The sequence below is a fragment of the Desmodus rotundus genome, chromosome 5, assembly GCF_022682495.2.
Source record: "Desmodus rotundus isolate HL8 chromosome 5, HLdesRot8A.1, whole genome shotgun sequence".
In the NCBI taxonomy this organism is placed as follows: Eukaryota; Metazoa; Chordata; class Mammalia; order Chiroptera; family Phyllostomidae; genus Desmodus; species Desmodus rotundus.
The window spans coordinates 163,916,647-163,930,818 of record NC_071391.1 but is presented as its reverse complement, the minus strand read 5'-3'; the positions used below and the strand labels follow the sequence as shown (position 1 = coordinate 163,930,818).

The 14,172-nt window shown below is 48.5% G+C and overlaps 1 protein-coding gene across 1 annotated transcript in view; it reads left to right on the top strand.

Annotated features, from left to right (window-relative positions):
• The window catches only part of CPSF3 (cleavage and polyadenylation specific factor 3), a 34,320-nt gene that overhangs the window by 3,054 nt on the left and 17,094 nt on the right, over positions 1–14,172 (top strand). Inside the window, exons 2-10 of the mRNA XM_024552449.4 lie at positions 1,554–1,617; positions 2,580–2,677; positions 3,666–3,794; positions 4,937–5,114; positions 6,486–6,575; positions 7,671–7,821; positions 9,921–10,096; positions 11,066–11,224; positions 12,073–12,219. Of these exons, the coding sequence (XP_024408217.1) occupies positions 1,554–1,617; positions 2,580–2,677; positions 3,666–3,794; positions 4,937–5,114; positions 6,486–6,575; positions 7,671–7,821; positions 9,921–10,096; positions 11,066–11,224; positions 12,073–12,219 (1,192 nt within the window). The remainder of the gene's footprint in view (positions 1–1,553; positions 1,618–2,579; positions 2,678–3,665; positions 3,795–4,936; positions 5,115–6,485; positions 6,576–7,670; positions 7,822–9,920; positions 10,097–11,065; positions 11,225–12,072; positions 12,220–14,172) is intronic.

Sequence of the window (14,172 nt, the reverse complement as noted above, 5' to 3'; positions counted from 1 at the left end):
GTCTGCTAAAAGCCAGGTGACAATGAATTGAGTGGAGGTGAGGAAGTAGAGGCAGGGTGTAGCACCTCTTAGGAAGTGGGCTGGGGAAAGAAAGAAAGTAGGAGGTAAAGATTAGAATTAAGGGATTTTAATTTCAGGGGAAGAATGGCTGTAGTGTGTTAGAATGTTGACAGCTGACAGTAAGGTGGATGGTGAGAGAAATGAGGCAGCTTTCTGTTCCTTCGGAGGGAACGTAGCAAGTGGAGAACCTTGGGCAAAGATTAGCCTTACAGCGGGGGTGTCAAACTAATTTTCACTGGGGCCACATCAGCCTCGCAGTTGCCTTCAAAGGGCCGAGTGTAATTTTAGGACTGTATGAATGTAACTACTCCTTAAAAGTTAAGTGAGAGCTCGGCGCTGCCACCAGGTAGAAACAAGGTGCAGGGCCGGATTCGGCCTGCAGGCCTTGTGTTTACCACCTGTGCCTTAGAGGGGAGGGAGGTCTGTTCTGCTTCTCAGCAGAAATGGGAGGAGACAAAGAAAGGGTGGGGTGGTGAGTGAAGCTGAGGAAATGGATGGAGGAACTTTTGATGCAGAGAAAACCCATGTCTCGAGGGAAGAGGAGGAAAGGGGGTGGGGAAATTGAGAAGAGAAAGTGTGAACAGTGCTCTGGAACCCCTAAGGGAAAGCTGCTCTGGGGATACTTAAAGAGGTCGCATAGAGGGCCCAAGTCAAAGGCCAGAGATTCGCGGTAGCTCTGCGGCGGTTTGACTTTATCCACGTCCTGCTCTGAGGTTTGGGGGTAGATCCACCGCGTGGCCGTCTCCCGGTACATGCACTGTCAGTCCTTGAGGTTGGGGTCCTGGGGTTAGGCCTTTCCACGTGCCGGGCGCACCACACAGCGCTTGGCAAATAGAAGCTGCTCACTTAACGTTGAAGGAGTGCATAAATCATGACCTGGGGTGGCTAGGAAAGGCATCAGCGAAGGTGAGGGATTTGAAAACAGGTGCGGTTGAACTTTTAAGTGTGTCTTGTGATCACTGGAAATTAAGGCTGTTAATTTGAGAAGAACGGAAAATTAAGTGCTTGATATCAAATACACTGAAATAGCAGGTGGGGCGGGGGACTGAGGGTGACAGGGATAAGAGCTTACTCATTTCACCTGTCTGGGAGATGCGTGCTATGCTCTTAAAAGGAAAGAATTTTGAAGAGCTTGGAACTTTATACTTAAGTGCTGATTCTGAAAGTAGTACTAAGTAATCCGCATCGCGGCCCGTGTACGTGCTCAGTGCGCCACCGTTGAACCCTAGCACTCGGGCTGAAGGGAGCTGCTGGGCCTCTCGGGTCTGCGCCATCCGCTCGGACAGCTTGCACGACGGCAGCATCCCACATCCCCAAAGGCCGCTGTTCCCCACCCCACGCTCACACCGTCCTTCCCGGTCTTTGTGACTGTGTGGAACTCGCTGCCCCCAGTGAGGGCTGCCAGCAGGTGGGGCGTAGGGGGAGCTGTAAGAAGTTTGAGTTCATTGGGCTTTATTTTAATTGTTTTTATTTCTCCCCTTGAATGTTCACAGTGGAGCTGGGCAAGAAGTGGGAAGATCATGTATTATTCTGGAGTTCAAAGGAAGAAAAATCATGGTAATTATTGTTCTGCAGTCGGGCTGACAGCGTGGCTCTGTCCGCAGTCAGTGTTGGGCTTCTCTACTACAGCAGTTGTCTGTTCAGCTCCCGGAAAAACTCCTCACTCGGTGTATGTTGTCTGAGCCGTAAAACGTTAACATGAGAAACTAACGCACGCTTCTACTTAGTAATTTGACAAAACATGAAGTCAACTGAGAAAATATATTCTGACCCGGAGAATTGTCAGCCAGGTCTCCAGAACCACTGCTCCTGCAGAGTCCCTCTTCCACCCTTGCAGGGTCTAGCCCTGCTCACTGTCCTGCATGAGCCACCTCCTCGCCCGACAGAGGGGTCGGAAGAGAGGGTCTCCATGGTCCCCTTCGGAAGGCCGGTCGGTGGCTCACGTCCCTCTGGTTCCATTTCTCTACTTCTCATTCTCAAAGGACAGGACGTGTCACCCACAGTCGCTCTGTCAGTCACTTATGGTGTTAATTTTGTAGAACTTGATAAAAGTGGCCCCAAAATGAGTTTGTAACTCAATAATGACCAATGCTTAAGAAGTCGTCCCCAGTACCTTAAAATACTTCAGTTGCCCTGACCCTGGAGCTTTCCCGTTTCTAGCCATTGTCTTCTCCCGACAATCAGATCCGGTAGTGAGACTGTAAACTTTCTGAGTGCCCACCATCAACTTTCTCGAAAAAGAGCTTATTCAGCATCAGAATGACCGCCAAAACTAGCTGGAAGAGGGCGTCTTGTGTTGCGTGCTCTGTGACCCTAAATGGGAGCTCTGTGTTAGCTTTGTTTGGGAGTTCGAATTGCTCATAGTGTGTTTCTCACATTTACTGAGAACGACTTTCCGAATGCCGGTGCGTAGAGTCCGCCTTGATTACGTGTGTTGTGGATCCCTTACAATACTGTGTATTTGTTGATGAATTTTAATAAAATGCAGGAGATTGTGATCTTTTTGTCTGTCTCTTTAGCTGGACTGTGGGATCCACCCTGGCCTGGAAGGAATGGATGCTCTTCCTTACATTGATTTAATTGACCCAGCTGAGATTGATCTCCTCTTAATTAGTCAGTAAGTTGTTTTGGGTTTTTTTTTAAGATTTTATTTATTTATTTTTAGACAGAGGGAAAGGGAGGGAGAAAGAGAGGGAGAGAAACACCAGTGTGTGGCTGCCTCTCACACGCCCCCTACTGGGGACCTGGCCTGCAACCCAGGCATGTGCCCTGACTAGGAATCAAACCAGCGACCCTTTGGTTTTCAGGCCAGCACTCAACCCACTGAGCCATACTGGGTGAGTTTTTTTCTTTATTAATGACACTTTTTCATAGACTTTTACTAGGAGAACCATTCTTTACCAGATACCAAGATTCAGGAAGCATATGGCAGACACCTGAGTCTAAGACAGCACTGCGTGCTGTCATCACAGGTTAGAGAAACCACTGTGAAGAGGTTGTCTTCCTGCCTGCGGGGGAGGGAGAGGGAGGGGGGGTGCCGTGCGTCACATGGAACGGGAGACCCAGACGGCCCTTTCCCAGAGCACCTCCTGGGGTCGCTATCTGTAGGAACTTCCATTGTAAGCGGTGATGTTTTACCTTGTAGCACTAAAGTGCTTGTTGTAATTCAGCTGCCAAGAGTGGGTTTGGGTGTATTCTTCTTCCCTCTCTAGATATCACTGGTAAAATATTTTGATGTTTAAAAGTACGTCGAATATCCTTTTTTCACACTGGGACTGGCTGCATTATTTTTCCCTCTGCATACACCTACCCTGGGTGTTCGGGAGGTCTCAGTGTGCGATTGTTACATAGAACTTTTTTAAATCCTCCCCGAGGATGTGTTTATTGGTTTTAGAGACAGAAGAAGAGGGGAGAGAGACATCAGTCCGCGTGTCCCGTACACGCCCGGACCTGGGACCTGGCCCGGGAGCTTTGGTGTGCGGATGACGGAGCCGCCGCCAGGGCTGCAGAGAGCTGCTCCATGCCTCGGGCCGCAGTTTCGGGGCGTAGGTGTGAGGGAGGACGGCTCAAGCGCTGACGGAGTCTCCTTGTTCTTTTGTGTGAAGTTTCCACCTGGACCACTGTGGAGCCCTGCCCTGGTTCCTGCAGAAGACGAGTTTCAAAGGAAGAACATTCATGACCCACGCCACTAAAGCTATTTACAGATGGCTGCTTTCCGATTACGTCAAAGTCAGGTGCGTCCCCCTGGTGCGTTCTGTAGCGTATGTGTGGTTCGAGTTATGGGCCATTTTGCTCTTTGAAATGAGACCCTCTCTTTTTATTCACACGGGTGGCGTTAATTTAGTCACTCAGCGAAATACCCCTGTGTACCCAGCACCTTCTTGGCCTTAAAGTCTTTATGCATTTTTAACATTTTTAAAAATCTTCGTAACTTAGGTGAGTTATGAGATTAACAATGTTCTATAAATGTTAATTAACACAAAATACATTATCAGTGATACATGCATATACTGAAATCTTATTTTAGATTATTTGATCGAAGCAAAATAACTCTTAAATGAAAAAGTTCCCTGGGGAAGTTTTTTCCCGCTGCAAGAGGAAAACCTACTCCTTTATCAAAAGGCTTGTGATACCTGTCACACAAGTTGTCAGCCTTCAGAGTTCACTGTTTAATGTGCCTTTCCCAAGGGGTGCGAGGGTGCCATTTGGTATTTTCATGTGCAAACACAGAAGAGTGGAAGCGTTACCCTGAGCAGTAAATATACTGGCTAGCACCTCAGTAGTGCTTACCACAAGCCCACACAGTCCTCAGATCTTACCACGTGCGAGCTTCTTGGGGCGGGTTCTGTTGGGAACCCACTGCATGGAGGATGAGAAGTGGGTGTTGGTGAGACACAGAGATGCGAGGAAGCTCGCCCATGATGGTCACAGGGAGAGACGAAGCTGGGACGCAGACCAAGCAGTCTGGCTCCATGACCACCACCCGCTCTTGCTTGTTTGGAAGTATGTTAGCCTGATTTTCCGAAGAGAACGTATGCCGTGCTTTGTAGAGAAAGCTTGAGAGACTGGGGAAGGGCAGGGGAAAGAGGGAGAGAAATAGGGATGTGAGAGAGAAGCCTCTTGGTTGTCTTTCATACGCACCCCGACAGGGGACCGAACCTGCAACCCAGGCATGCACCCCGAACCAGAATCGAACCAGCAACTTCTGGTTTGCGGGATGATATCCAACCAACCGAGCCACACCAGCCAGGGCCATACAGTATAATCGGGAGAAATAATTTTATGGATGTATGTGTCATCCACGGTTTCTTTGAGTTCAAAACTTTTTAAAAGTCTTAACCTGTAATTCTTTTTGTTGGCACCTTTAAAAATGCAGTAACATATCGGCAGACGACATGCTGTACACAGAGACGGATTTGGAGGAGAGCATGGACAAGATTGAAACCATCAATTTTCATGAAGTTAAGGAAGTCGCAGGGATCAAGTTTTGGTGTTACCACGCGGGCCACGTGCTCGGAGCTGCCATGTTCATGATTGAGATCGCGGGCGTGAAGGTACCGTGCAGCCCCGGCCACCGCCTTCCCACCAGGAGTCGGCGCGGAGCTGTGCGCCGCCACATAGTGCCACAGGGTATCTGGGGACGCAGAGTGTCAACAGCGCTGAAACCTAGGAGCAAATCAAGGCCATACTTCCTCTGTTCAAGTATCACAGTTCATGCCCCCAGGCCAGCCGTTTCTGCAGGGGGAGGGAGGGAAGAGTAAAGTGAGCCCCTGGGGGGTCACAGTCCCTCACTCCACCAGAGGGGCAGCTCCTCCTCAGGGACCCTCTGAAAGCTGAGGGGGAGGAGCCCTCTGTGTGGCCACATTTGCTTCATGCTAAGACATCACTCACCATTCATGTCCTCCTGGTGTTCCAGGGTTCCCACAGAAGCCCCGTGTGAGCGAAGGGGGACTCAGAAAGGACCTTTGCAGCCCTCGTTGATGGGGAAGGCTGGCGGCAGTCTCGATAAACTCGTGATGGCGTGGGGGCTACCAGGCTGGCTGCAGAGCAGCGCTTTTCCGCTCCGACTGCACAGGAGAGTCCTGGGTGGTTCAGTGAAGTTCCCATTGAACCAAAATCTGAGTCTGTGGTCTTGGCCTTTTTAAAAAAAAAAGTTTTCTGGGTGATCTTTATGTGCAGCCAGAGTTGAGAAGCAGTGTTCTAGCGTCATATTGCCGTAAAATTTTGCAGCTGCTCATACAGTAGTTGAAATTCATACACATTGAGTTGTCCTATATATTGCAAAATCATTTCTTCTTGCTGTTTGCTGAAAGGCTCAAGAAATAAGCAGAAAATAGCACAAACGCAGATCAGAATTCTCATTAAAAATTTGATAGACACCCTCCAAGATTTTTGTTTTAAAGACCTTATTTGTTTTTAGACAGGAGAAGAGAGGGAAAAAGAGATGGAGAGAAACTTCAATGTGTGTTTGCCTCTCCCACGCCCCCCGCTGGGGACCTGCCCACAACGCAGGCATGTGTCCTGACGGAATAGAACCGGCGACCCTTTGGTTTGCAGGCCAGCACTCAGTCCACTGAGCCACACCAGCCGGGGTCCAAGATTTTTATCTTGCGTTTTAGATGGTTTTCCTATATACCTCTAGTTTTTTGCCTCATCATGCCCGTTTCCTCTGAGCCGTTCAACTAACGCGCAGGTTCTTTGTGGATGATGCTGGGAGGGCGGCATCTCCACTCGTTAGACTGGCTAATCGAACACTGGCCACTGGCTGCTTTCTGACCAAACTAAGTCAGACACAGCATCGCCTCTAAATGTCATCAGTTGTAGGCTATTTCTTCTACTTATTTTCACTTTCAGATTTGTGAACTAAATACACTTACTAATAAAATGAAGCTTTCCAAAACCCTAACTCTGGGTCTTTTTCACAGCTTCTGTATACAGGTGATTTCTCAAGACAAGAAGACAGACACTTAATGGCGGCGGAAATCCCCAACATTAAACCTGATATTCTTATCATTGTAAGTATGAGCGCCCTGCATGTAGTTAGGTTAATTAAGCAGAACTTTTGCTAGTGGGAAAAATTACTGTGCTGTCACTTTCATAGTACGTTATTGGGTATAAATGTATCTTTAAATAAGTTTAATTTTTCTGACTTAACCTTTGTAGTGCAGCTCCACTTTCTTGCTGTTAAGTGTATCGACTCTGTTCTAAAGTCAGAGATGCTAGGATATCTCCTAAATATTTTTGTCTGGATGAATTGCCCCAAATTCGTAGATTGTCCTAAAGGCTGCACAGAAATGGGGTGGCCCCAGGCCTTTGCCGTGGTGACCACCTTTTGCCCCATAGCACCTGCCGGTTTGTATATAATTGTCCTGTCTTCTTCCTGAGTTGCAGTCCCAGGAGAACAAAAAAAAATTAACTCTACAGAAGCTTTGGCGGGATTGGGGGAGGTGAAGAGCAAATTAATAAATGTGTACTGGTGACAGTGAGGTCAGGAACAGGGAGAGAGGCCTTTTGGGCCTGTGATATATGCAAGAATATCAGCCATCCTTAGTTCAGGTGGAAGAGCTATCTGTTTGTCCATCACCACCTGCCGTATCCCTCACCCGCCCAAGCCTAAGGGACCAGTGCCTTCTGCTGTCCGTGGGCAGCATGTGAGTGAATGCCGTTTGGCTGAGCTCATGGCACACCCAGCATATAAGCAGACATTAATTCAAGGGAAGTTTTTTTTAACCCTCTGGGAAAAAATTATTGTATCTGGCACTTTAGAGTGGTACTTCTCAAACATTAATGTGCTTATGTATTATCTGGTGATGTTGTTAAAATACAGATTCAGATCCAGTCTGTCTGGGCTGGGACCTGAGATTTGGCGCATCTAATAAGCTCCCAGGGATGCCGGGGCTGCTGGTCAGCTGACCACACATCACAAAGCTGGCTACCTAGTGAGGTCTCATGCTATTTGCTCTTTCTGATAGGCATTAAAACAATACGTGTTCAAGTAAATGGCGTGTTAATGGAGAAGTGAATCCCTTTGCTTCTGCATCTCATTGACATTGAACTTTTGTTCTGTGGCATTGTCTGTCCTGGTCTCACACTTCTGATGTGTCGTTTAGGAGTCCACTTACGGGACCCACATCCATGAGAAGCGCGAAGAGCGGGAAGCCAGATTCTGTAACACGGTTCACGATATTGTCAACAGAGGGGGCAGAGGCCTCATCCCTGTCTTTGCTCTTGGAAGAGCTCAGGAGCTGCTCTTGATTCTAGGTAGGCTTCTCCTTTTTATGTGGGGGAGTCTCAGCATCTTGGAGTGCCTGGCCTTGGATAGGTCCTTGTACCTCTGGGCTTCAGTTTCTGCATTTGAAAGTAGGGATTTGGTGCCAGTAAGAGCCCAGAGGAAGAGTGACACGCCCCCCCCCCGCCCCCGGGAACATGAATGGCATACCTTCCTAGTTGCCATCAGCATCAGAAGTGTTAGCTATACAAGGTCTGTCCGGAAAAAGTCCAGCCATTGTTGATATAACTAGAACGCTTTGTGAGACATTCATGTAACCCAGCAGCAAAGGCGAGTGGACTGGAATGCGCATGCGTGAACAATGACGACTTCACTGTACTAGTCAGTGGGGGCGGTAATGCTGCTGAGTGAGCAAGTATACTGTGTGTCCGTCGCATTCAAAATGAGCTTGTAGAGCAACGAATCTGCATCAAATTTTGCGTAAAGATTGAACATTCCTCTGCGGAATCATTTGGATGATTCAGAAGGCCGCAGCTCTGGGCAGCTGGTGATTGGCAGCTTCATCACGACAACATGCCTGCTCATGCATCACGTCTCGTGCATCATTTCTTTTGGGAAAACATCAATCACCCATGTGACTCAGCCCCCTACAGCCCATATTTGTCACCCTGTAACTTCTGGCTTTTCCCAAAACTGAAAGCACCTTTGCAAAGGAAGAGATTTCAGACCATCCATTAGATTCAAGAAATTATGATGGTACAGTTGATGGCAACTGGGAGCACTGTGTGAGGTCCCAAGGTGCCTGCTTCGAAGGGGACTGAGGTGTCATTGTCCTACGTACAGCGTTTCCTGTATCTTGTATCTTCTTCAGTACGTGTCTCTATTTTTCATAGTACATGGCTGGGTACCTCCTGGACAGACCCCGTATATTTATATCTAATGACCCCTTCACACTCAAACATTCTGTGATTCCTTTGGGGGGCGCACTCTTCTTGAAGAATAAATGACAAGGCCTTGGATGTCTGTAGCTGCCTGTGCAGAGCTAGGAACACTCGCATCTGGAATGCTTGCTCTCAGCTCTTTCTCTCTGTGAGGATAGGGTAAGCGGCGTCTGAGTTTCTCTGAAATGGGAAAGAAAGGAAGACAGAATGACCTCAGATCCACAGCGAATCTGTAAGAGGACTCTGTAGAAGCTAAAGTTTCTAAGCCCTAATCCCGTGCAGTTTGCTCTGGGTCCTGACTTGGTCCTTCTTTCTAAGGGCAGCTCACATCTGTCCGCAGAAGTGTCGAAGTGGGGAGTCTCTGCCACGCTGTAATCTAGAGCAGAGATGAAATGATGCTGTGGCCATCGAACGGGGTGGCCAGGTTTAGGGGGAAAAATACAGGACACCCAGTTAAATTTTAATTTCAGGTAAAAAGTGAATAACTTTTTAGCCTAAGTATATAAAAAATTAATGTAATTGATATGATTCTTATACAAAAATATTTTATTTGTCCTGTTCTGTAATATGCAGATAAACTTCACAGTGTTGTTTTGAGGATTATTAAATGTGAATTGCATACTAGGCATATGATACATTTCCTAAATGCGGGTGCACCTGGTGGAGGAAACGATATGTTCTGCCCATACTCTCCTTAGAATATTTGGGGATTTAATGTCGGTTTCCCTGAACAGAAATCGTCCTTTGAAGGTGTATTTCCCTTCATAATCAGAAACTGTTTTCATTGTCAGAAACTGGTTAGAATTTTTTAGAAAATATAATATAGTCACAGAGCAATGTTTTTTTTAAGTGTTTAAAATTGGTTTACCTCATTTGGCAGTCCTGTTTTGTAATTAGCAAAGTCTACTCAGAAAAAGTCTGGTTCTCCTGAGTCATTTTTACAGGGTCCGAGGCCCCTGACCACGGCCTTCTCTCCAGGCCATGCCTCAGTCCTTAGAAACAAGTTTCAGCCTTACTGGTTGAAGATAGTAAGACCAGGCTAAATTTTCTTTTAATTTCAATTAAAACTTTCTTACATTTAATTAAAATATACATCTGAACTTTAAAAACTAATTACGTGTGTCACTTATTATTCGAACTGTTTAACCCACATAACAAAATGATCCTCGTCTCTTACGAAATCTCCGCAGATGAGTACTGGCAGAACCACCCAGAGCTGCATGACATCCCGATATACTACGCGTCATCCTTGGCTAAGAAGTGCATGGCCGTGTACCAGACGTACGTGAATGCCATGAACGACAAAATCCGCAAACAGATCAACATCAATAACCCCTTCGTGTTCAAACACATCAGCAACCTCAAGGTGAGAGCCTCTGGGCGGGGGCGGGGCTGGGGGCTGCACGCAGGGACATCCGTCCGTGCTGCTGGACGTGCCTGTCCTTCCTTCCTGCTGCTTCCCTGTCACCAGAGCCTCCCCTTGGCTTGAGCCGGCGTCGCTCAGAAGTCAGACATTGAGCTGCTGGCATTCTTGTGGCGTAAGTATAGTCTGCTGCGTGTCCCAAGTGCTCACACGGTCTCAGTGTTTCCTGTTGCTGAGCAACTGGACCATTTTGTCACAGAAACGGAAAGTCCTGGTAAAAATATGTCCTGTGTTACATATTTTTCGTTCTTACTCACACCTAATCATATTTTGATGATTAGCAGTATAAATTCATATGTGAAAATGTTCATGTTTACTTTTCTAGAGCATTCAATAAAATCTTATTTTTTATTAAAATGTATATATTGTTTCGTGCAAATTAATCTGATCATAATAAAAAGAATACCCCAAATGTTACAAGTGGCCTTCCAATTATAAATAGGCTCTGTTCATAACGTATTGTATTATAAGTTAATTGCTTGGGAATTAGAGCTAAGTTTTCCTTAGAAACAATTAAATTTTTGATTAGATTCCTAGGCCAGCTCAAAATATTCATGAAGTATGGAAAGCTGGTGTGGGTATTTTTTGGGTGGGTAGAAGCCATTTGGCTCTTCTTTCCCTTTTGTCTTCCTGCTGCTGTAGGTGCCGAAACGGCCCAGCGGCCCGTGAGCCACTGGTACGCGGTTCGGAAGTCGCTGTGAACGAACCGCTTTTCGTCACTTCGTTTTCTTTTCATTCCTAGTGCGCACCGTTGGGGAACTCAGAAGCGGGACTTTGTGTTCACTGGTCTCATCGAGCCCCTTTCAGCCGTGTGACTGACTCTCTCACCTCGCTCCCTGTTACTCTGTACAATAAGGAAAGCGTTGTAGAAGCCTGGTGTTCAACGTGCTTTTCCCTCCCATCTCTCCCCAGAGCATGGATCACTTCGACGACATCGGGCCCAGCGTGGTGATGGCCTCCCCGGGCATGATGCAGAGCGGCTTGTCCAGAGAGCTCTTTGAGAGCTGGTGCACCGACAAGAGGAATGGCGTCATCATCGCGGGGTACTGTGTGGAGGGCACGCTCGCCAAGGTCAGTCATGGCCTCCACTGCCGCCTTCCCGACTGCAGTTACGCAGGGGGCCCCGCTTTTCCCACCGGCGTGAGGCAGGGAACCAGCGCAGGCTCTGAGTGGCTTGACCTGACCCCTAGGCGATGGGCGGGCACATAAAGGTCAAGAAGCCCCCATCGGGGTGCAGTACAAATCACGGAAAGGAGCCGTGGGAGACAGACCCGTGGGTACCCTCATCGTGCGAAGACCAGGTTCACTTACAAGTAATCTCCTGAAGAGCCACAAAGTGTGTTTGGGCCGATGCCCATCTTCCTGTCGCTGTTGAGCGACTGACATTCACTCTCAGGGAAGCAGGCAGTGGTGTGCCGAGTTTCAGAGGCGGTTTCTGAACTTCCACGATCGCATTCTCTTATCTCCTCTTACCAATAACTTCTGTCTTATTTTTTAAATACATTACGATTCCCTGTTCTGATCATTTTTATTACTTTGTCTTACTCTGTAAGTCATGTAGACGGTGTTAGCAATATATTTAAAATAGATTTTCACAATAGAAGTACATCTATCTTCTGTGTAAGTCCTCTTCATTGGAAAGTTCCCACAGCAAGAGAACGTAGAGAATACAAGTCTGCCTTTTCAGTCATGGGAATTACACTTCTCACTTCTAGCATCTAAATACATTACATTTTAGTTACTCTTCTTTTCTGATTAAATGCTTGATGAAGAAAGTAAGTATTTGCTACTAAGTCAGTAGTATCGGAATGACTCTGGGGCGGAAGGTCTAAATTTGGCATGAGTTCACAGCCATGGGAAAAGGTGGAAACGTCCCTTTTCTCACGGGAGTGCTCGGTGCATGTCCTTGTCCCTCGCAGCACATCATGTCTGAGCCCGAGGAGATCACCACCATGTCCGGGCAGAAGCTGCCACTGAAGATGTCCGTGGACTACATCTCCTTCTCCGCCCACACGGACTACCAGCAGACCAGCGAGTTTATCCGTGCTCTGAAGCCGCCTCACGTGGTGAGTGTGGGGGTGTGCTGTAGTGCTTCACGGGGCGGGGGGCGCAGACCTGCTTTGCGGCAGCTGCTTCTCAGCTCAGATACTGCCTTCCGTTCACCTTCCATCTCCCGCCGGGTTAGGCGAGCTGCGCGCCGCAGTTCTGTACCTGCACGGCGCTGCCCGTCACTACTCCTTCTGGTCTTTTCCGCTGCCTCCCCAGTAACCTAAGAGCACGGGCTTTGCGGTGTGGCAGTGTGGATTCCCAGCTCCCTCCCTTACGTGCTGTGTAACCCTGGCAAGTTACTTAACCTCTCTGTACCTCCTTTGTACATAGAGATAATACCTTGTGAGGTTATTGTGAGGACTAAATGAGAGCGCATACGTCCTAAGCACGTAATACGGGGCCCGGCTTGTAGGAAATGCTTAATAACGTGGGGAGGGGAGAAAGACAAGTCATGTAAAATGTAAGTTAGAGACTCAGATCAGTGGGAAATACTTCACGGAGCTCCTTACTGATGTGATTTGCTTCTGCCTTCAAGTTTCACGTACTTATGAAAGTAGCAGCGATGCCTGGGTGGGCCTGGAGAGAGGGGCAAGCTGAAACAGGGCGAATATTTTTAAGGAGGGGGATACAGACGGACGTGAGTCTGCCGCGAGGAGACCCGGCGGTCTGGCGCCGGCTGCCGGTTCGTCCCAGCGACTGACGTCCAGCGCCTCTCACGCTCAGGTCTTGCCGACTGGAATGCCTGGGAAAAAACAGATGACGTACCCTTCCTGGGTGTGTCGAAAAGTCGTTCAGAGGAAATGGCGTTTTGTTAGGTGTTTCCCTTCTTAAATACATTTTACTGTGGTAGAGCACAGACAGCACAGACACTCTTTAGCCACGTCTAAGCGGACAGGGCAGTGGTGCGAACTGTGTCCACAGCGCGGTGCGGCCGGCACCACGCTCAGCGGTGCAACGTTTTCACCCCCCCCCCACCGCCGCCGAAACTGCATCTGTTCGGTAATGATTCCCCACCGCCTCCCCAGCTCGTAGTGACCTCTAGTTCACTGTGTCTCTAAGAATTTGCCAGAATTAGTGCAGATGTTCCCTACAAGAGAAACCGTGTGCCACTCAGTGTCCGTACGGCTGGCTCATCCACGTTGCAGCACGTAGCAGCGCTTCAGTCCTTGTCGGGCTGGGTTACACTTCCTGGTGTGTGCACACACACACACACACACACGTTTGTTGACTCATGCTGGTGGACACGGGGTGGTTTCACCTCTGGCTCTTGTGAATAACACTGCCATGAGCGCCGGCATAGAAACGCCTGGTTGAGTCCGTTTCTAGTCTTTTGGGTGTGTACCCCCGAGGGGCACTGCAGGGTCGTTGTGGTAATTCTCTGTGGGGGCGGGGCTGTGTGTGTGTGTTATCTTTATCTTTCACTGAACCCTCTTCCACCTCCACCCACCCTCCACCCTCTACATTTAACTTTCTGAGGAATCCCAGGCGGTTTCTGTAGGGCTGCACCCTTTTACGTCCCCCTCCAGCCGTGCACACGGGTTCCAGGTCTCCATAACCTTGCCGACGCTCACCTTCCTGTTTTAAATTGGAGGCATCCTCCTAAGAATGAAGTGGGTCTCACTGTGGTCTTGATTTTCGTTTTCCTGGTGACCTGGTGCATCTCCTCCTGCACTCCTGTTGGTTCCCTCCTCCTTTCTAGCACGTCAGTTCCCACAGGTGTTTGGCCCTTAACGAGCACATTCTTTGTGAGAAGGCCCCTCCCCGACTCAGCCTCACAGCCTGCTGAGGTGAGTCAGAGGAGGGCAGCTCACAGGTGCTCCCACTGTGGGTGGGCGGCCCTACCCTCCCAGCCTGAAAGCCCTGGGGGGGCAGCTGTGTGGCCCTTTCTCCCTGGAATCACCGCCTCTTCTTCGGTCCCCTCCATCGCTCTCCACGCCCCTCCCTGCTGTCAGTTTACATTTCTGGATTGA